The sequence below is a fragment of the Pan troglodytes genome, chromosome 10 (genome assembly GCF_028858775.2).
Source record: "Pan troglodytes isolate AG18354 chromosome 10, NHGRI_mPanTro3-v2.0_pri, whole genome shotgun sequence".
NCBI classification, from domain to species: domain Eukaryota; kingdom Metazoa; phylum Chordata; class Mammalia; order Primates; family Hominidae; genus Pan; species Pan troglodytes.
Window position 1 is genome coordinate 129,784,915 of NC_072408.2, and position 21,855 is coordinate 129,806,769.

Genomic DNA, 21,855 nt, shown 5'->3' on the forward strand with positions numbered 1-21,855 from the left:
TGGAGGGCAATGATCTTGCCTGACATATTCCCAGCTGCCCTGCCACAGCCTGGTGTATAGGAGGTGCACCAGAAATGGGGTGACGGAAAGGCTGATTCTGGCAGGCCTCAAGCCGCGCCCTCACCTGCAGGACCTGGGTGTGGGGCCGAGTGCGGTAGGTGAAGGTCACATTCTCAAAGTCCACCCGGCCCTCCAGGTGGTCGGGGGCCAAGCTGCCATCGTGCACCATGGTCGGCTGCCGGTCGATGAACTCGAACACCTTCTCAGCAGCCCCCACTCCCTGCATCAGGCCACTGTAGACGGAGCCCACGGACTGGGGAGAGGAGACACGCGTTCCTGTCCCACCGATACCCGACTCCTGGGACCCACCCCTGCTACTAGAGAGATGAGGCAGGTATAGAGAAAGCAAGGAGTTCTGGCGGGGAGATGCAGGAGGCCACCTGACCACCCACTGGTGCATTAGATAACGACAGTAAGGGGAGCTGAGGACAGCAGCATCACTAGCACTCTACCGGCCATCCAGCTGAGTGGGTGCCATCATCCCCACAGGAGCAGATGGAAGCGAAGGAACCGGCAGGGGTGTGGCACAGTGGGAATCCAGCCTTGGTCTTTCAATTGCGATAGCATAGCTTTTTTTTTTTTTTTTTTTTTAAGATGGAGTCTCCCTCTGTCGCCCAGGCTGGAGTGCATTGGTGCAATCTTGGCTCACTGCACCCTCCGCCTCCCAAGCCAAGTGATTCTCCTGCCTCAGCCTCCAGAGTAGCTGGGATTACAGGTACTTGCCACCACGCCCAGCTAATATTTGTATTTTTAGTAGAGACAGGGTTTCACCACGCTGGCCAGGCTGGTCTCAAACTCCTGACCTTAAGTGATCCGCCCACCTCACCCTCCCAAAGTGCTGGGATTATAGGCATGAGTCACCAGACATGGCTTGATTTCAATTTTCAAAATGGGTCTTAATGTGTACTATAAATAAATATATTCTCCTTGGGTAAAAATACATAGAATATGAATGTAAATCATAATAACGGCCCATTTTCTTAAGTATTCTCTTTCTATTTATTTTTTTTGAGAGGAGGGTCTCACTCTGTCACCCAGGCTGGAGTGCAGTGGTGTGATCTTGCTCACTGCAACTTCTGCCTCCCGGGTTCAAGCAATTCTCCAACCTCAGACTCCTGAGTAGCTGGGACCACAGGCATGAGCCACTACTAAGCCCAGTTAATTTTTTGTATTTTCAGTAGAAACGGGGTGGCACCATGTTGCCCAGGCTGGTCTCGAACTTCTGAGCTCAAGGAATCCGCCTGCCTCAGCCTCCCAAAGTGCTGGGATTACAGGTGTGGGCCACTGCATCCGGCCAAGCATGCTCTGTATGTTAGGAGGTAGGTTCTAACATTATCTCCTTTTTTACTGATGAGGAATCTCAGGCACAGAGGGCTTAAGTAACTTGGCCCAGGTCACAGAGCCTAGAAGTGGTAGAGCCAGGATTTGAATCCAGGCCCATCTGTCTCCTGAGTTCAGGCTCTTAGGTTCTGAATGTCCTCATTGGTGATAAGGGGGTGATATCAGCATCTGTGTCCTGTTACTGTGAAGACAACAGCAACAGCCGGTAGTAAACACCTAAAACCCCAGAGCTGGCCGGGCACAGTGGCTCACGCCTGTAATCCCAGCACTTTGGGAGGCGGAGGCAGGCGGATCATTTGAGGTCAGAAGTTCGAGATCAGCCTGGCCAACATGGTGAAACCCCCTCCCTACTAAAAGTACAAAAATTAGCCGGGCATGGTGGTGCATGCCTGTAGTCCCAGCTACTGGGGAGGATGAGGCAGGAGAATAGCTTGAACCTGGGAGGCAGGGGTTGCAGTGAGCCAAGATTGCACCACTGTACTCCAGCCTGGGCGACAGAGCAAGACTCCATCTCAAAAAAAAAAAAAAAAAAAAAAAACCTAAAAAGAAAAACATTAGCTGGGTGTGGTGGCATGTGACTGTAACCCCAGCTACTCAAGTGGCTAAGGTGGGAAGATCACTTGAGTCCAGGAGGTCAAGGCTGCAGTGAGTCATGAAAGCACCACTGCACCCCAGCCTGGGTGACAATGTGAGACTGTCTCAAATAGTAATGATAATAAATAAACAACACTGCACTGAACATCTCTGGACATACATCTTCGCCCACTGCTGTGAGTACTCTTGAAGCATGGATTCCTAGGGGCAGATTTACTGCTGAGTCAAATAATACGGCAGGTGTGATTCTCCAGCAGATGCAACGGCCTGAGTAGCAGATGCTAGGAACACCCCACCAACATCCTTGAGCCTTTGTCAGCGCAGCACACAAAGGCCCAACCTCTTACTGCCTGCGGGCTGCGGGCTTTTTTGTGGGAGCGGGGCAGACAAGAGAATTAACACCCTCACTCCAGGCTGACCTTGAGCAATGGCTGATGGCAGCTTGGGTGTAAACACCCCAGCTCCCTGGCCCTCAGATGGGATGACTCTGGTGCTGGTGTCCTACCCTGTCCGCTAGAAGGATCCCACCTCAGTTGCCCACACTGGTAACTGGCTCCACCACTCACTCTGCTGACTTCCTTCCTTCCACGTCTCACTTTCCACTCCCACCCCCGTTTCCTGAGATCACCTCCCAAACAAATCCGTTGCACGCCAATTCTGTCTCAGGATCTGCTTGTGCGGAAACCAAAATCAAGACAATCTAAAACACCCTTGCATTTCCGAGGCACTACACTGGAAGTAGGCTGGGAGGAAGTCAGGCCTGGCTGGCCCTGAGCCCCGTTCCCGAGCAAATGTGGTGGACGAGTCACTCCACCGCTCAGGTTCAGTTTTCTTTTCATCACTTCAATTTCTCACAGAGCTGTTAAAACCATTTTCTGAAATCACCTCTGTCCCTAAAGGGTGTTGCTGTCACTTGTTGGTAGTATTATCATTCTTTCTTTCTTTTGTTTTTTTTGAGATGGAGTTCCGCTTTGGTTGCCCAGGCTGGAGTGCAGTGGCGCGATCTTGGCTCACTGTAACCTCTGCCTCCCAGGTTCAAGCGATTCTCCTGCCTCGGCCTCCTGAGGTGTGAGCCACCGCACCTGGCCCTTTCTTTCTTTTTGAGACACGGTCTCTCTCTGTCGTCCAGCCTGGAGTGCAGTGGCGTGATCACGGCTCACTGCGGCCTTGACCTCCCAGGCTCAAGCGATTCTCTAGCCTCAGCCTCCTGAGGACCTGGGATTACAGGCACATGCCACCATACTCGGCTTGCCTATTTATTTATCGAGACGGAGTCTCGCTCTGTCACCCAGGCTGGAGTGCAGTGGTGCGATCTTAGCTCACTGCAACCTCTGCCTCCAGGGTTCAAGCAATTCTCCTCTCAAGTAGCTGGGATTACAGGTACCCACCAACACGCTTGGCTAATTTTTGTGTTTTCAGTAGAGATGGGGTTTCACCATGTTGGCCAGGCTGGTCTCGAACTCCTGACCTCAAGTGATCCACCTGCCTCCGCCTCCCAAAGTTCTGGGATTATAGGCGTGAGCCACCACGCCCTGCCTAGTATCATCATTCTTGATATGATCATGCTGTCTCCCCTACTTACCTTAGAGAGAAATACCACATTGTCAGAGTCCCTGGAGCCCCGCCCCCACCCTGTTAAGATCCCTCTTCCCCAAACTCCTCCCTTCTCTCTGGATCCCCGGACACACTGGTCTCTCACCTCCATACAATCTCCCAGGACAAACTCGTAGATGATGAAGGCGATGAGGTTGCCGCTGGTCATCTGGCCCGAGATGACAAGGTGGCCCCCGTAGTAGAGGATGCTGACCTGGACCACCAGCAGTGTGAGCTGGGGCAGAGGGAGAGGGGATGTGGGTCGGGGGGACCTTAGATCCCCCACCATCCCCATTCCCTGACCCATCCCAGGCTGCAGGGGGAGGTGAGGGCAGACCCAGCCACAAACTGAAATGCCGGCCGTTGGCAGGGGTGTCTTCCAAGGCTTGTCACTCATGCCTTCCCCTGCCCCGAGCATTTCCCTACAGAGGCCTCCAGCTGGAGCAGGCTGTGGGCTTGGCCACAGAACAAGGCTTTCTTTGTGAGGTCCTGGCACACACATGCCACCCCCAGGCTCCTCAGCTTGGCCACCTGGGAACTATTTGTCCTCCTCATGGGGAAGAGCATGACTCAGAGAGGGCAAGTGCCCTGGCTAAGGTCACACAGTGAGCTCTCTGTCTCCTCCCCCAGTGGGGTTCTGTGAAGAAGGGGCTGTGATGGGGGCGCCCATGCCTTCCTCCTGTGCCTGGGGGGCATCTGGGAAGGGAGTGGAGTCTGAGTACCCATGGCAGCCCACACCCTAGTCAGGGACTCCATCTGTCCTCCTCACGCCCAGCCAGAACTAGGCTGCTGTCTGGACCACCGTGCCTTGGTGGAAGCTGCAAAGGCACCCCCTGCCAGCAGACGGATTGCTAAGAGGCTCAGCCAGCTGAGCTGGACCTCAGCCCCTCCTCTCCTCCTTGGCTGATACTTTTGGGAGGTGGCAGCACCAGGAAGTCCCAGATATCCTCTTTCCCCTGGCTCCCCTGTAGACCACCAGCTCCCTCCTCCCTCTCACTCCAAACTCTCCTCATTCCTCCGCAGCTATGCCCTGACCTGCCTACCTCCCATGTGTGTCCAGTGTAGCAGTGACATGATCCAAGTGCTCCCCATCCTCCAAGGAGAGGCTGTGACTCACTCCCGGGAGTGTGCCAGACACTGTCGGGAGTGTGTGTGGCTGTGACATGAGACCTGCCCGAAAGTGGCCTAGGGACCTGCTGACTCCCCACCTCAGCAAGGATGTTTCCCCAGCTGGGAAAAGAAAGCTCCCACCCTGCCACCCCATGCCAGGTGACTGGGAGAGGGGCAGCCTTGCTTCTGGGAAAGATTCTCAGCAGGGCGCGGTGGCTCACGCCTGTAATCCCAGCACTTTGGGAGGCTGATGCGGGTGGATCACCTGAGCTCAGGAGTTCGAGACCAGCCTGGCCAAGATAGTGAAACCCCGTCTCTACCAAAAATACAAAAATTAGCCAGGCATGGTGGCGGGCGCCTGTGGTCCCAGCTATGCAGGAGGCTGAGGCAGGAGAATTGCTTGAACCCAGGAGGCGGAGGTTGCAGTGAGCTGAGATGGTGCCACTGCACTCCAGCCTGGGTGACAGAGTGAGGCTCTGTCTCAAAAAAAAAAAAAAAAAGAAAGAAAGAAAGATTCTCCACCAGCTTGATACCAACATGCAGGGCTGATGTCCTAGATCGAGGGCTTCCCCCATCTTTGCATCCCATCCCTCCACAGCCAGAACTGCCTGGCCAGGGGCACGTACCCCGCTGCCCCAGACGTAGTACATGTAGGCAGCTGCCTCCTTCCTGTTCAGCTTGTACACCTGCTGCAGCTTCCGCAGGTACACCTCTGCCTCCTCCTCCTCATTGGCGAAGCTCCGGACAGTCTTCATGGCACTGATGGTCTCCTCCGCCGTGTTGCTCGCTCTGGCCAGGGCATTCTGGACCTCTTTGGAGAGCCTCTATGGACAGGAGGGGGACAAGAAGGAGAAGACCCCCAAAACAGCCTCACTATGTACTGGAGCCCCCAGGCCTCTCTGGGTTTTTCCACCCTTCGCTGGCACCAGCTATATGCAAGAGGTTCCTAGGACAAAAAGACAAGATCTAGCCCTTTCTCCCCCATCTCCTTCTGGCTCAATTTGACACACTCAGATAGTCAACTCCAGAGAGGCTCTTGGGGCAATGGTTTCAGCTCCTGAAGGATAGGGGGTGCTGATCGTTAAGTCATCCCCAGTATTCAAAAGAGGCTATTCATGACTGGACAGTTTTTGGTAATCCTTTCAGAAAAGGGGCCTCAACACCTGACCCTGTGCTGGAAGAGCAGGGGATGCCTTGGGCGGTTGTTCAGGTTGTACACTATGTAAGAAACACCAACTATTAAAGGGGCACCATTTACATCATCAACATAAATTATGTTAGAGCCTGAGGGTTGATAAAGAGATTCCAGAACTCCCAGCCAAGTTCTACATGGTGGCAGGGGCCATGGGTTGTGAAATCTGCCCACACCATATGCATGTCACCACAGGCAGAGCTGAAAAGTGGTCCCAAGTGTGCGGCCATCAGGCTGCTGTTCACCAGAGTCCTGGGAGAGGCCCCTGGGTGGAGCTGTTCACACTTTGCAGGAGTCACTGTGCTGATTCTCAAGCCAGCCAGGAAGGCTGCCTGAGAGTCCAGGACAGGAGCATGCACTGGCATGTCCCATGACCATGTGTCACGCCCTAGCCGCAGGAAGCATGCAGGGTGCCTGAGTCATGTTTGGCCATGGGCGGTGTGTGTGGTTTGTGGAGATGACTCGCTGGCTACACACAACACATTCAGGCATGGAGTGGAAAACCCAAATTGAGCCTTCCTGAGGCCTCCCTTAGCTGAACTAAAAGGCAGGGCCTGCAGTGCACACAGAGGTGGGGGCTGAGGGGGAGCTCCAGGGTTTCTTGCTCCATCCCAGGGGCTGGTGGGAAGGCCGGAAGCAAGGGGTGGGGAGCAGCGTGCCAGAAATGGCTCAGACTCTAAAGAATAGATTTACTTTCTCATCTCAGTGAGGACAGTGGGGAGGCTCGTGACCAGGAACTTCGGGAAGAGGTCCTACCTGTGTGGCTGGAGAAGGCTGTGGGGAGTGGCCTCACCGGGGGTTGGGAGGGAGATGGCTTCCTTTGCTACCCTGGTCTCAGGTCACCAACACCAAAGGCTCCAATGGAGCTGCGACAACGACTTACCCGGCACCACCTGGAGGCCGTCATGCATCCAAGCCCCTGCTCTAGAGTACCCCACGTGGGCCTGGGTGACTGTGAGGGGGTTGCCTGTACCTGTCACAGGGTCACAGCCCTGCCTATCTGAACCCAGCCTATCTGTCCCTTAGGGCTCGGGGGCACCCGCCCATTCAGGAAGCAGGAGGAGGGTGAGGTCAAACCTGGCTCACGGGCCTAGCTCGGAAGCAGAAGCAGTGCCGTGGGGTGGCCAGAGGGGACAGCAGCCTGCCCATGATGGCATCACAGCGGGCCCACACCACCCCCACATACACACCAGGCACGTTCCAACCCAGGGCCTTTTCACGGGCTGTGCCCTCTGCTCAGCACATACCTTCCAAGATGCCCGCCTCCTTCAGACCCTTGTTCAGATGTCCCCTTCTCAGCAAGACCTATTTAACTTGTATTTATTCATTCATTTTAGAGACAGGGTCTTGCTGTGTCACCCAGGCTAGAGTATAGTGGCACGATCATTGCTCACTACAGCCTCGACCTCCTGGGCTCAGGCGATCCTCCACCTCAGCATCCCAGGTAGCTGGGACCACAGGCATGCGCCACCAAGCCCAGCTAACTAAAAAAAATTTTTTTTTATAGAGATGGGGTCTTGCTATATTGTCCAATCTTGTCTCGAACTCCTAGGCTCAAGTGGTCCTCCTGCCTGTGCCTCCCAAAGTTCTGGGATTACAGGCATGAGCCACCGGGCCCAGCCAGTAAATCCAATTTAAAATTGCAGCTACACCCAATGCTCCCAATCCCTCTGCTCACTTCATGTTTCTCCTTAGCACTGACCATCTTTTACTGTATTGTGGATTCTCATTCTTTATGCTGTTGGTACCTAATATCTGTCTCTGACACTAGATACAAGTTCCAGGAAGGCAGGGGCCTTGTCTTTTTCACTGATGTATCCCAGTGCCTGGGACATAGCAGGTGGTCAATAATTATTTACTGAATGAGCGAAGAAATGAATGAATGAATGCAAACACAGCCTCAAGACCTGTCCTTCACTAGCCCTTAGTGGCCCCCTGAGCCCCTCCTAAGGGGATGTTTGGGGGCTGCCAGGGCGCACAGTCCCCAGCAGAGACGGGGCAGGCCTACCTTGTAGTACTTGCCGTAGATGTTGGACACCATCATGATGATGGGGAAGCCCATGAAGGTGACCAAGGAGAGCTGCCATGAGAGGCTGAACATGAAGACCACCACGCCCGTGACCTTGACTGTGTTCCGCAGGAAGACATTGATGTTCTGGGAGACCAGGTCGCTGACCATGGTGGTGTCCGAGGTCAGGCGGGAGATGAGGTCCCCTGGAACACACGCGGCGCAGCTCTCACCACAGCAACCCGGGCCTCGGGGGTGGCGGTGGGGGATGCTAAGGGGCCTCTGAGACAGACACTGGGAAGCCGGGCCTCCCTACCTGTGGGCGGGGTTGGGGGGTGGGGGAGAAGAGCAGATACCCCTCGAGGGCTACTCTGAGCCAATCCCAGTCATCAGCATCTTGCTTAAGCTTCACGACATCCCGCTGTACAGCGGAGGAGGCTGGGGCTCAGAACAGGAAGGCCCCTGTAGAGTCACACAGCCTGTCTGTGACTGAGCCAGACTTCAAACCCATGTCTCCTCCCTGTCACTGGCAGAGGGGGTAACTCCTCTTCCCTTCTAGGGAAATAACAACCTGGCTGGTGGCGGGCAGGAAAGCACAGACACTTCTTACCTAAGTTGGACATTGTGCTAAGAGCTGTGTAAGGACCCCATGGGGTGGCTACTATCCGTGTTCCCATTTTACAGACAAGAAAACAGAGGATCAGAGAGGTGAAGTTCGTGAGTGGAGGAACCAGGGCTTCGACCCAGGCTGGTGTCTCTCAGAGCTTGGATCTTGGTGGATATTCTATCGTCTTTCCCGTTGTGGCCCCTGGCCCTCACCCGCTGACCCCCATGGGAGCAGGGTCTCTGTCGGCCACAGGCATGGGTAGTCCTGGCCCTGGTGGTTTCCATGGGGCAATGGAAAGCAAGGCCTTGGCTCCTGCAGGGACCTCGGGTGGCCTGGCCTGGGCCCCACAGAGGCCGCAGCCCACACCAAAACCTCAGTGAGCAAGCCAGCTCCCAGGACACAGGCCAAGCCCAGGGTGTTCCCAGCCTGAACTAACAGCAGGAGGAGAAGACAGAGGGCTGAGACCACCCACACGCCCATTTCATTCCTCAGGGCCAGGCAAGCCCACAGGGGTGGGGCCCAGCCCCCAGGACACCTAGGGCACTGGAAGGACCAACCTGTGCGATTCTCATCAAAGAAGCTTGTCTCCTGGGACACCAGTGAGCGGAAGAGACAGTTTCGAAGGCGAATGTTCAGTCTGGCAAATATGAGGGTAAAAATGCCGCCCCGAATACCTGCGGCAAATGAGCTAATTGCAGATAAGAGATGTTATAGCACGATGTCCTTCCAGACCAGTGACCACACCCGGCTGCCCCCTCCCGCTGCCGGCAGGCCTGGGAGCCCCACCGCAGCCCCACTCCAGGGCTGGCATCCCTGTGGGGTCCCCCTCATTCCCAGTGGGAGCCCCCCTCAAGGTGAGGGCAAAGGGGACAGTTGTGGGACAAGAGACCCAAATGTGCCAGCCAGATCCTCTTCCTTCCAGAACAGCTCAGACAAAGCCGGTTCTGTTTGGGACCAGATTCCTACTTGGAAAACAGCCAGGGAGGGTGAGCAGGGAACCCTGAGGACTGAAGCCCTTTTCAGGGACCAGAGGGTGTGGTTCTAGCGTGCTCTAAGACAGTGTGGAAGCCGGTTCCCAGGGTGACCAGCTGAGGGACAGGCCCACCAGGGGCATTTCCAGGGCCTCCCTGGCCCCTGTCTTCCTTAGGAACAGGCCCTCCCTTCCCTCCCTGGTGCAAGTCGGGGTGTGCGGGGCAGGGCGTGGGGGTTGAGCCAGCTACCTGCCAATGGCCAGCAGGCACACGATGACGACAGCCGTGCTGAACTGATCCATGCTTTTCTGGATGACGATGCCATCAATGGCGCGGCCCGTGTAGTAGGGCAGGAAGGTCTCTCCTGGGGGAGGCAGGGCAGCCTCAGGGACGTCTGCAGCCAGAGGAACCCGCACCCTTCCTCCTGAGGCTCCAGAAGTCCACACACCAACCCCTCTGCCCACTCCACCGGTGGGCTTTCCTCCCTCGGCAAACTCTTGCTGCCCATCGTGGGGCCCCAGGGTGCTTAATGCCCCCCTCCTCAGAGAACAGGGGAGCACTGGGCCTGCTGGTTCTTCTTTATTTATAGTGGCTACTAGGCATCGAGCCAGGGCTCCTGCAGGATGCTTCATTCTCTTGTTTTTTGAGACAGGGTCTCGCTGTGTCCCCCAGGCTGGAGTGCAGTGGTGTAATCATAGCTCACTGCAGCATCAAACTCCTGGGCTCAGGTGATCCTCCTGTCTCAGCCTCCTGAGTAGGGAATACAGGCATGTGCCACCATGCCAGGCTAATTTTTTTTTTTTTTTTGTAGAGACAGGGGTCTCACTATGTGGCCCAAGCTGGTCTCAACCTCCTGGGTTGAAGCAATCCTCCTACCTTGGCCTCCCAAAGTACTGGGATTATAGGTATGAGCCACCGCTCCTGAACTTTGTTTCATTCCCTTTGGAGCAGGCCCTGGAATCACCCCCATTTTACAAATGAGAAAAATTAATTTAATTTGTTTTTCTTTTTCTAAAATATTTTCCTTTTTTTTTTTTTTAACTTTTTTTTAACTTTTTGAGACAGGGTTTCGCTCCTGTCGCCCAGGCTGGAGTGCAGCCTCAACCTCCTGGGCTCAGTGGATCTTCCCATCTCAGACTCCTGAGTAGCCGGGACTACAGGCACACGCCACCAGGCCTAGCTAATTTTTTGTATTTTTTTGTAGAGACGAGGTTTCACTAGGTTGCCCAGGCTGGTCTCTAACTCCTGGGCTCAAGCGATCCACCCACCTCAGCTTCCCAAAGTGCTGGGGTTACAGGCCTGAGTCACAGCGTCCGGCTGAAAGTGAAGTTGAATGAGATGACTCGTCCAGGCCACATGGCAATCAGTGGCTGATTGACGCCAAAGTTGATTTCATTCTTCTCAATGGGTTCAGAGTCCAAATTCTGGAACCTCAGAAGACGTTGCTATTCTGGTTCCAAGCAATGCTGGAAATTGCCACCCCACCCCTCCTGGTGGGGCACTTGACACCTTGCTGGGTGCTTTCTTACCCGCTTGCCTTACTGTGTTTTCACAACAATCCTGGGGTGGAATGGGAGACTCAGAGAGGCTGAGAAATTTACTCCAGGTCACATAGCAAGGGGAAAGGCTGGGACTCAAACCTAAACTGGCTTTCAACCTGGGGGCTCCTTCTTTTCCCTTCCTCCTGTGGTCTGAATGCATCTCCCAAAATTTACATATTGAAACATAATCGCCAATGTGATAGTGATTAAGTCACAAGGGCAGAGCTCTCCAGGATGGGATGAGGGCCCTTTTCAAAGGGCTTGTAAGCCTGGTTTGCCATCTCTCGCCCTTCCACCTTCTGCAGCGTGAGGACACAGCAGTCTTCCCCTCCAGAGGACACAGCAAGGAGGGACCATCTTGGAAGCAGAGAGTGGCCCTCACGACACCAAACCTGCTGGCACCTTGATCTGGGACTTCCCAGCCTCTAGAACAGTAAGAAATCAGCTTCTATGGTTTCTAAATGACCCAGTCTGTGGTATTTTGTTATAGCAGCAGAAATGAGACTCCCCCGACAATAATCCGGAATGTCCACTCTCCTCTTAAGGAAATAGTGGCATCACCAGGCCAGGCCAGGCTCTTGTTCATCCCAGGACCTGTTTCCACTGAAGTTCTTTCCATGAGCAGAGCCAGGTTTGGGGCTGGGCATACAGTAGGTGCTCAATAAAGGTCAGTGAATGAACCCCGGGCAGGTCTGGCTAGCACAGTCTGGCCTGGCTCAGACACTTGGGTAGTGAGACTTTCTGTGCAGTTCTGGTGCCCTCTGCTGGGACCATGAGGTGGCAGCCTAGAGGGTCTGTGTCCCCACAGTCCTTGGCCAGACGAGGTCTCCAGCCGAGGCTGCAGAGTTCCACCCAGCCTGAGTTTCTGCCTCAGTTTACCCACAGAAAAGAAGAGGGCAACGGTGAGCTGTGACAGAATATATTCTGGAATATCTGATTCCAGCAAGCACCAATGCTAATAATCGCCTTACTGGGTACCAGGGGCTGTGCAAAGCATGCCGGCAAACTCTCTTGCTGAATCTGCACAAGAATTACGTGAAACTCTCCAATGCACCAGCAAATACTCAGACCATTTCCAGAACCTGACCACTTTCACTGCCTCTACTGCCCCAACCCTGGTCCAAGTCATTAACCTCACTGGGACTATCTCAGTAGCCTGCTCTCAACTTTGCTCACATCAGCCTGTCCACACAGTAGACGGCAGGATCCTGTTGGAACTAACTTCAGATCTTGTTGCTCCTTGGCTCAAAACAGTCCAAATCCCCCTTCTCATCCAGTGAGATGGTAAAAGCCAAAGTCTTTACAATAGCCCACAAGGACCTGCATGATTGAGCCGCTAGCAGAGACCTTTGTCTTCTCCCCGCCCCATCTCACTCCCTCTGCTCCAGCTAACTGGTGTCTGCTCTTGAACAACTGGGCACCTTCCTGCCTCAGGACCTTTGCATGGGCTAGTCCTTCTGCCTGGAGTGCTCTTACCACATACATTTTTTTTTTTTTTTGAGATGGAGTCTCAGTCTGTTACCCAGGCTGGAGTGCAGTGGCATGATCTCAGCTCACTGCAACCTCCACTTCCTGGGTTCAAGTGATTCTCATGCCTCAGCCTCCCAAGTAGCTGAGATTATAGGTGACCGCCATCACACCCAGCTAAATTTTATATATGTATATATATATTTTGAGACGGAGTCGCACTCTGTCGCCCAGGCTGGAGTGTATTGGCACGATTTCAGCTCGCTGTAACCTCTGCCACCTGGGTTCAAGTGATTCTCCTGCCTCAGCCTCCCGAGTAGCTGGGATTACAGACACCTGCCATTGCGCCTGGCTAATTTTTGTATTTTTAGTAGAGATGGGGTTTCACCATGTTGGCCTGGCTGATCTTGAACTCCTGACCTCGTGATCCACCTGCCTTGGCCTCCCAAAGTGCTGGGATTACAGGCATGAGCCATCGCGCCTGGCCTAAATTTTATATTTTTATTAGAGACGGGGTTTCACCATGTTGCCCAGGCTGGTCTCGAACTCTTGACCTCAAGTGATCTGCCCGCCTCGGCCTTCCAAAATGCTGGGATTACAGGTGTGAGCCACCGCACCCAGCCACTTACCCCAGATATCTGCTCCCCTACCTTCTTAAGTCTCAAAGGCCACCCAGTAATCCTATAGGTTTGGTACAATTATTCCTTCCATTTGTGGAAATGTATTCTTTCCACAAAAGAGGAAACTGAGGCTCAGAGAGATTAAGTCACTTGCCCAAGTTTATACATTTGGTTTGCCATGAAATCCATATTAAAGAATCTTAGGCTACAGAAGGTAGCTCACACCTGCAATCCCAGCACTTTGGGAGGTCGAGGTGGGAGGATCACTTGAGCTGGAGAGGTCAAGGCTGAAGTCAGCTGTGATCACTCCACTGTACTCCATCCAGCCTGGGTGACAGAGGGAGGCCCTGCCTCAAAAAAAAAAAAAAAAAAAAAAGGACTCCATTTGTTTTTTATGTATTTTTTTATTTTTTTTGAGACGGAGTTTCACTCTTGTTGCCCAGGCTGGGATGCAATGGTGCGATCTCCACTCACAGCAACCTCTGCCTCCTGGGTTCAAGCGATTCTCCTGCCTCAGCCTCCCGAGTAGCTGGGATTACAGGCATGCGCCACCACACCTGGCTAATTTTGTATTTTTAGTAGAGACGGGGTTTCTCCATGTTGGTCAGGCTGGTCTCGAACTCCTGACCTCAGGTGATCTGCCCCCCTTGGCCTCCCAAAGTGCTGAGATTACAGGTGTGAGCCACCGTGCCCGGCCTATTTTTTATTTTTTGAGACAGAGTCTCGTTCCGTCACCCAGGCTGGAGTGCAGTGGCACGATATCAGCTCACTGCAACCTCCACCTCCCAGGTTCAAGCAATTCTCCTGCCTCAGCCTTCTGAGCAGCTGGGATTACAGGCGTGTGCCACCACGCCCGGCTGATTTTTGTATTTTTAGTAGAGACGGAGTTTCGCCATGTTGGCCAAGCTAGTCTTGAACTCCTGACCTCAAGTGATCTGCCCACCTCAGCCTTCCAAAGTGCTGGGATTATAGGTGTGAGCTGCTGCACTTGGCCTCTAAAGAACCTTAATTTAATAAGAGATACTCAACCCTAAAACTAACATTTCCCAATGGGTGGTTTTTTGTTTTTTGTTTTTGTTTGTTTGTTTTAAGATTCTCAGGGTACAGAAAAGCTGGGCACTGCTGAATGCTTGTTGATTGAAAAATAATTATTAATAATCACAGTACCTAATTGTCTTTTTTGAGATGGGGTCTCGCTATGTTGCCCAGGTTGGTCTCAAACTCCTAAGCCAAAGCAACCCTCCCTCCTTGGCCACCCAAGTAGCTGCGGTCACAGGTACATGGCATTGCACCTGGCCCTAACACTGATTAAGTATTTACTTGTGCTAGGCACCAAGCTTCCTCTCACTTCTTTCTCACAGTACCCCAAGAAAGCCCTCACTTCAGAATGGTCAAGTGAGCGTTGGCCAGGTTAATAACTTGCCTAAAATTATCAGTGAAGTCGGGAGCCTGAGCCTCGAGTCTGTGCCCTGACTCTTGATGCAATCCTGCAAGCCGGGAAAATCTGCTCAGCAGTATTTAAGGATGTCTGCATTCCCCGACCACACAGCAGCTGACGGCAGGGCCCCAGCAGGTCAGGTAAACAAGGTCATGGCATGGGGCACCATCTGTCTGCACAGGCATGACAGTCATTCATACTTTTGTTCATTTATTCATTCAGTGAGCCCATCTCTGTGCCAGCTACTGGGATCCAGGGTGAGTCAGACCTGGCCCCTGCCCCTGAGGGGCTCAGGACCTGGGAGGGGAGGCAGGAGGGTGAATGCATACATAACAGGGTCTTGCTATGTTGGCCAGACTGGTCTTGAACTCCTGGCCTCAAGTGATCCTCCTGCCTCAGACTCCCAAAGTACTGGCATTGTAGGCATGAGCCACGGTGCCCAGCATAAATGCATAGTTTTTTGGGTTTTTTTTTTTTTTTTTTTTTTTTTTTTTTTTGAGACGGCGTCTCACTTTGTTGCCTAGGCTGGAGTGCTGTGGCACAATCCCAGCTCACTGCAGCCTCCACCTCCTGGGTTCAAGATATCCTGCATCAGCCTTCTGAGTAGCTGGGATTACAGGCGGCTGCCACCATGCCCAGCTAATTTTTGTAGTTTTAGTAGAGACGGGGTTTTGCCATATTGTCCAGGCTAGTCTCGAACTCCTAACCTCAGGTGATCTGCAGGCCTCAGCTCCCCAGAGTGCTGGGATTATAGGTGTGAGCCACCACACCCAGCCTGAACACATGATTTTTATGTCATAAAAGCTATAACTGAGGTGCAGACAAAGTTGCCACAGTTGGCAGAATCTAAGGTGGCTTCCTAAGGAGGGGACTTTTGGGCCGCCCAGCATGAGCAGGAGAAACTGCCTGGTTGAATGGGAAGGGGTCATCCCAGTCCTCACACCTGCTAGTATTACTGGGAGGTGTCTATGTGCCAGGAGCTGTCCAAGGTGTCTCACCCATGTGGATTCACTGACCTTTCCAACCCCATTGGAGGGGTACTACTATGCCCATGTCACAGAAGAGGAGGCTAAGACTTAGAGGAGTTAAATAACTTGCCTAACCTCACACAGATGTTGAGGGGATGGGACTGAGAGGGCAGAGGTAGATCGTAGGAGGACAGGGCTGCAGAGTCAGGGCCAGCTCTGGGTTCGCCTGTCCTCTCTCAGAACATTCTGGCATTGTTATTGCATTGTCACCTCTCTAGGCTCTGTCTCTGTCAGTTAACATTTTTATTTTACTATTTTATTATTTATGTTTTTTGAGATGGAGTCTCACTTTGTCACCCAGGCTGGAGTGCAGTTGTGTGAGCTTGGCTCACTGCAACCTCTGCCTCCCAGGTTCAAGCGATTCTCCTGCCTCAGCCTCCCAAATAGCTGGAATTACAGGCGTATGCCAGCACATCTGGCTAAGTTTTATATTTTTAGTAGAGATGGGGTTTCACCATGTTGCCAGGCTGGTCTCGAACTCCTGACCTCAGGTGATCCACTTGCCTCGGCCTCCCAAAGTGCTGGGATTATAGGCATGAACCACTGCGCCCGGCTAATATTTATATATCTTTTAGCAGAGACGGGGTTTCACCATGTTGGCCAGGCTGGTCTCAAACTCCTGACCTCAAGTGATCTGCCCACCTCGGCCTCCCAAAGTGTTGGGATTACAGGCATGAGCCACCGCGCCCGGCTTAAAATTTTTAAAACTCATAATAGCTAACAACCCTGAGCACTTACCATGACAAGCCAAGCTCTGTACTTAGTCCTTCTCCTATTTTTTTTTTTTTTTTCTTTGGTAGAGACAGGTCTTGCTCTGTTGCCCGGGCTGGAGGGCAGTGGTGTCATCATGGCTCACTATAACTCAAACTCCTGAGCTCAAGGGATCCTCCCACCTTAGCCTCCTGAGTAGCTGGGACTATAGGCAAGTACCACCATGCCCGGCTAATTAAAAAAAACATTTTTTTTTAGAGACAGGGTCCCGCTGTGTTGCCCAGAGTGGTCTCAAACTCCTGGGCTCAAGTGATCCTGTAGCCTTGGTCTCCCAAAGTGCTGGGATTAGACATGAGCCACTGCACCCAGCTCTCCCGTTCTTTTCAGCATCTAAAATGTCAGGAAATAAGGACTCCAACAATCCTTGTTGCACAGAGGAGGGAAGTGAGGCTCAGAAAGGCTGGAGAACTTGCGCAGGGCCACTCGGCTGGGTAGGGAGCAGGACAGGGATTTGTGCCCAGGCCTCGTTGCCCCCAAAACCTGTGAGCTCCAACCATGCAGTGCCACCTTCCCACCCATGTTGCTGAGTGGTGCCTTCAAACTGTTTGGACCAGACTCACAGGCACAAATACATTTCACGTCACAAACCAGGCCACACCTGCACGTAGGCACACACAACTAAAATATTAATATCTTTTTTTTTTTTTTTTGGTCTCAAACTGCTGAGAGTTTTTTTTTTTTTCGTGATCTGCCTGCCTCGGCCTCCCAAAGCGCTGGGATTACAGGCATGAGCCACCACGCCTGCCCACTCTGATGTTTTCTAGTCTATTCTCTGATGATCCCAGCTCCAGGAATTTATTCTACAGATCCATCCACATTCATATGAAATGTGTATGAACAGAATTATTGACGTGCAGGTCGGGCGCAGCGGCTCATGCCTGTAATCCCAGCACTTTGGGAGGCCAAGGCAGGCAGATCGCTTGAACTCAGGAGTTTGAGACTAGCCTGGCCAACATGGTGAAACCCCGTCTCTACTAAAAATACAAAAATTAGCCAGACGTGGTGGCAGGCGCCTGTAATCCCAGCTGCTTGGGTGGCTGAGGCAGGAGAATCGCTTGAACCCAGGAGATGGAGGTTGCGGTGAGCCAAGATCGCACCACTGCATTCCAGCCTGGGTGACAGAGCAAGACTCCATCTCAAAAAAAAAAAAAAAAAATTCATGTTAAGAGGAAAAGGCTCAAAATAACCCAAGAGTCAAATGATGGGAGACCAACTAAATAATCTATGGTATAGCCGCACAATGGAATATTATGAAGCCAAATAAAACAATGAGGTACTGGTTGGAAAAATTCCAGAACATATTGTTAAGTGAAAAGAGCAAAACATAAAACAATGTGGGTGAGAGGTGGGGGAGTGACGCATGTTCTTTTGATGTGCTTGTAGCTGCATAAGGAAAAGCTGGGAACATGCACAAGAATTGAGTAAGAAAGAGTGCTTTCCTGGCCACCTGGGAGTTTCTGGGTCCTTTTCCTGCAGTTAGCCCTGGGCAGGATGATCAGGGTAGAATTAGAAGTGAAACACAGCCAGGCATTGTGGCTTGCGCCTGTAATCCCAGTGCTTTGAGAGGCCAAGGTGGGAGGATCACTTGAGCCCAGGAGTTCGAGATCAGCCTGGACAACATAGTGAGATCCTATCTTTACAAATTTTTCTTTTTTTAATTAGCTGGGTGTGGTGCACACCCCTGTAGTCCCAGCTATTTGGGAGACTGAGGTGGGGGGATTACTTGAGCCTGGGAGGTTGAAGCTGCCGTAAGCTGTGATCATGCCACTGCACTACAGCCTGGGCAACAGAGTGAGACCCTGTCTAAAAAAAGAAAAAAACAGGAGTGGAACTCATAGTTTACTTTTTCTTCTCTTGTCTTTTACTTTTTCCTTTTTTAAATTGAGATGGGGTCTTGTCATATTGCCCAGGCTGGTCTTGAACTCTTGGGCTTAGGCAGTCTTCCCACCTTGGCCTCCCAAAGTGCTGGGATTACAGGCGTGAGCCACCGCGCCTGGCCTATGTTTTCGTTTTAAATTACATAAAATAGAAATGGGGCAGGCACCGTGGATCACGCCTGTAATTCCAGCACTTTGGGAGGCCGAGGCCAGTGGATCACCTGAGGTCAGGAGTTCAAGACCAGCCTGGCCAACATGGCGAAACCCTGTTTCTACTAAAAATACAAAAATTAGTTGGGCGTGGTGGCATATGCCTGTAGTCCCAGCTACTTGGGAGGCTGAGGCAGGAGAATCACTTGAAGCTGGGAGGCAGAGGTTGCAGTGACCTGAGATTGTGCCACTGCACTCTAGCCTAGGTGACACAGCAATACTATGTTTCGAAAAAATAAATAAATACAATAAATAAATAAATAAATAAATAAAATAGAAATGGGTTCTCGCTATGTTGCCCAGGCTGGTTTTCAACTCCTGGGCTCAAGTGATCTTCCTACCTCAGCCTCCCAAAGTGCTGGGATTATAGATATGAGCCACTATGCCTGGCCTGTTTTCCTTTTCATATCAATTTGATGTCTGAACCACGTAAGTAAAATCTTTTAAAATCTAAGGCAGTCATATCCACCTAATTTGATGTTCTGGTGGCCACGTGTCCCCGAGGTCCTTACTTACCCAGAGCTGCCACGATGAGGAAGAAGGAGGCGGCCACGAGGAAGGCCACGTCGGGCTTGGTGTAGGAGAGCAGCTTCTGCAGCGTGGCCCCAGACGCCTGCTCGGGCGGTGGCCGGCCGCTCCCAGGGAAGCCCTCAGCCTCGGTGGCTGCCCCTGGCTCCAGGGCCTGGGTGCCTGGCCGCACGGTGGACAGCAGCCACCAGAGCAGGAAGGATGCGCCGAGTGATATGTACGTCCACACGAACAGGGCCCAGAACCAGGGGTCCCGGATGGGCCTGCGCACCTCTGAGAAGAGCAGCAGCTTCACCATGGCATAGATGCCCACGAAGAGGCACACGAGGGTGATGACCAGCCACGAGGCCCGCAGCCGCCGGGGCCCCAGCGCACTGTTCTTGGCCACACCAATGGTGGCTCCCAGCAGCAGGCAGCTGCGGTACAGGCAGGCTGCCCAGAGATCCAGCACCGAGTCAAAGATGTTGAAGTGGCGGATGTCCTCCAGGAGGCTGCGGTCTAGGTGGCTGAAGACATAGATGGCCGTGGTCACGCAGATGTCCACACTCATGAAGGCCAAAGTCACCACCACCGCCTTCCACAGCCGCATCCTGCTGGTTGGAGGTGGGTGGGTGCTGAAGGCCAGGTTGTAGCTCACGGGGGCAAGGCCATCATCATCCACAGGGCGCGGCCAGGCCTGTAGGGACAACAGCAAACATCAGCACAAGGGGTTCAGGTTTGCCACTCGCTGGCTGTGTGACCTTGAGAAAGTCACTTGACATCTCTGAGCCTTAGTTTTCTCATCTGTAAAATGGCAATATCAACTTCCCGGGGTACTAAGAAGATTCCACTCATTCAAGGGATACTTACTGAGTGCCCACTGTGGCCAGGTGCTATTCTTTGTTCTCTGTCATGAACAAAAACAACGAAGATCCCTGCTCTCCTGGAGATGACATACTCATGCAGGAGACAGATAATAAGGAAATGGGCTCACGCCTGTAATCCCAGCACTTTGGGAGGCCGAGGTAGGTGGATCACCTGAGGTCAGGAGTTGAAGACCAGCCTGGCCAACATGGTGAAACCCCCATCTCTACTAAAAATACAAAATTTAGCTGGGTGACAGAGCGAGACTCCATCTCAAAAAAAAAAAAAAAAGATAATAAGGAAATGATGTGTGTCTTGTGAGGCCAAGGTTGGAGGATCCCTTGAGGCCAGGAGTTGGAGAGCAGCCTGGGCAACAGGGTGAGACCCTGTCTTTAAAAAGCAAACAAACAAACAAACAAACATTAACTGAGTGTGGTAGCATGCTCCTGTAGTCCAAGCTACTTGGGAGGCCAAGATGGGAGGATCGCTTCTTCAGCCTGGGAGTTCGAGGCCACAGTGAGCTATGATCATGCCACTACACTCCAGCCCTGGTGACAGCAAGATCCTATCTCTAAAAAAAAATTTTTTTTTAATTAAAAAAAAGAGATAAGGGTTGTGGTGGAAAAAAGAGGGGGGTAAATAGGATGGGGTGAGGGTGAATAGGATGGGGTGGGGGAAGACAGAGATCAATTTTATTTTATTTATTTATTTATTTGAGACAGAGTCTTGCTCTGTCGCCCAGGCTGGAGTACAGTGGTGCGATCCCGGCTCACCGTAACCTCCGTCTCCCTGGTTCAAGCGATTCTCCTGCCTCAGCCCCCCAAGTAGCTGGGACTACAGGTACCCCACCACCATGACTGGCTAACTTTTTGTATTTTTTTTAGTAGAGACGGGGTTTCACCATGTTGGCCAGGCTGTTCTCAAACTCCTGACCTCAAGTGATCCACCTGCCTCAGTATCCCAAAGTCTGGGATCATAAGCGTGAGCCACTGTGCGGGGCCAGAGATCAATTTTAAATAGGGGGCCAGAGAAGACCTCGCTGGGTAGGTAACACTTGAGCAAGACTTGAAAGAGGTACGGAAGTCTGCCAAGTGGCTATCTGGGGAAAAGCACTTGGCACAGGTGAAACAGTGCCAGAGCCCCAAGGCAGGAGTGCCCCTTGGGAAGGCAGCAAGGCCCCATGAGATCAGAGAGGGTGGGGAGTATCTGGAGGATTTTGCATCCATAGTGAGGACGAAGCTGAGATAAGCAGAGTTTAATAAACAGCCGCTGTCTTTACTACCACTACTCATTTCTCTGAACCTGTTTCCTCATTTGCAAAATGTGAGTGTGAGGTTCAATGTGTCAGTTCTGGGCAGAGTGCCTGGTGCATAATTGCTGCTGATAGTAATCAACCATATACAGTGTGTGCTTAATAAATGTTTGTCCACTTTTCTCCTCCCACGTCAGGCCTTCTATCTCTGCAACCCCAAATAAACTATTTTGGTCTAAGAGGGAACTTGACAGCTGTGGGGGTGGCTTGCAGGCCACACAGCAATCCAGAAACCTTGGCATCTGCTTGGAAGTTTCCAGAATCCTCCTGCCCAGGTTGGCCCTCGTGCCCAGCCCTAGGCCCCTTTGGTTTTCTGAATCTTGATGTCTGCTTTATCCAAGGCATCTCCCGGCACTGGGTCCCTCAGGACTCCCCCAGAGCCGCAGGGACACCTGGGAAGCGGGCCTGGAGGCCTGAGTTTGTGAGTGGGGCTTGTCCAGGGTAGGGTTAGGACCGGGCTGGGGTGTGTCCCTGGGTGCTACCTCCTGTCTCAGCTCCAGTCCTTCCTCCCCTGGGCCTTTTGTTGTCATATCTGCAAAATGGGCTGAGCTCTAGATCCCCCAAGAGGAGGGGTGAGGCGCTGGGTGACAGCGGGGATGACTGTCGTGGCTGGGAAGGGGCCATCCTGAGAGAGATCCTCTCCCCGAAGCTCTGGCGCCCAGGTGCCCAAACCGCTCACACTGTGGCATGACTGGAACCTCACACAGTCCCACGAGGCCAGGGTTTCCATATTCCCGTTTACAG

At 52.6% G+C, this 21,855-nt stretch overlaps 1 protein-coding gene across 23 annotated transcripts in view; it reads right to left on the reverse strand.

Annotated features, from left to right (window-relative positions):
* ABCB9 (ATP binding cassette subfamily B member 9) overlaps window positions 1-21,855 on the reverse strand; it is a 47,610-nt gene that overhangs the window by 13,408 nt on the left and 12,347 nt on the right. For 22 of the 23 annotated variants that reach the window (XR_010147834.1, XR_010147832.1, XR_010147833.1 and 19 more), the window contains 7 exons: window positions 18,945-19,632; window positions 9,726-9,840; window positions 9,063-9,193; window positions 7,899-8,104; window positions 5,325-5,522; window positions 3,695-3,823; window positions 125-313 (listed from right to left, as the gene is read on the reverse strand). Coding sequence is in view for 19 of the 23 variants with exons in the window: in XM_054663774.2 (XP_054519749.2) it covers window positions 125-313; window positions 3,695-3,823; window positions 5,325-5,522; window positions 7,899-8,104; window positions 9,063-9,193; window positions 9,726-9,840; window positions 18,945-19,545 (1,569 nt within the window). In the remaining 4 variants the exon portion in view is untranslated. The remainder of the gene's footprint in view (window positions 1-124; window positions 314-3,694; window positions 3,824-5,324; window positions 5,523-7,898; window positions 8,105-9,062; window positions 9,194-9,725; window positions 9,841-18,944; window positions 19,633-21,855) is intronic. The other variant, XM_054663787.2, reaches the window with a different exon arrangement.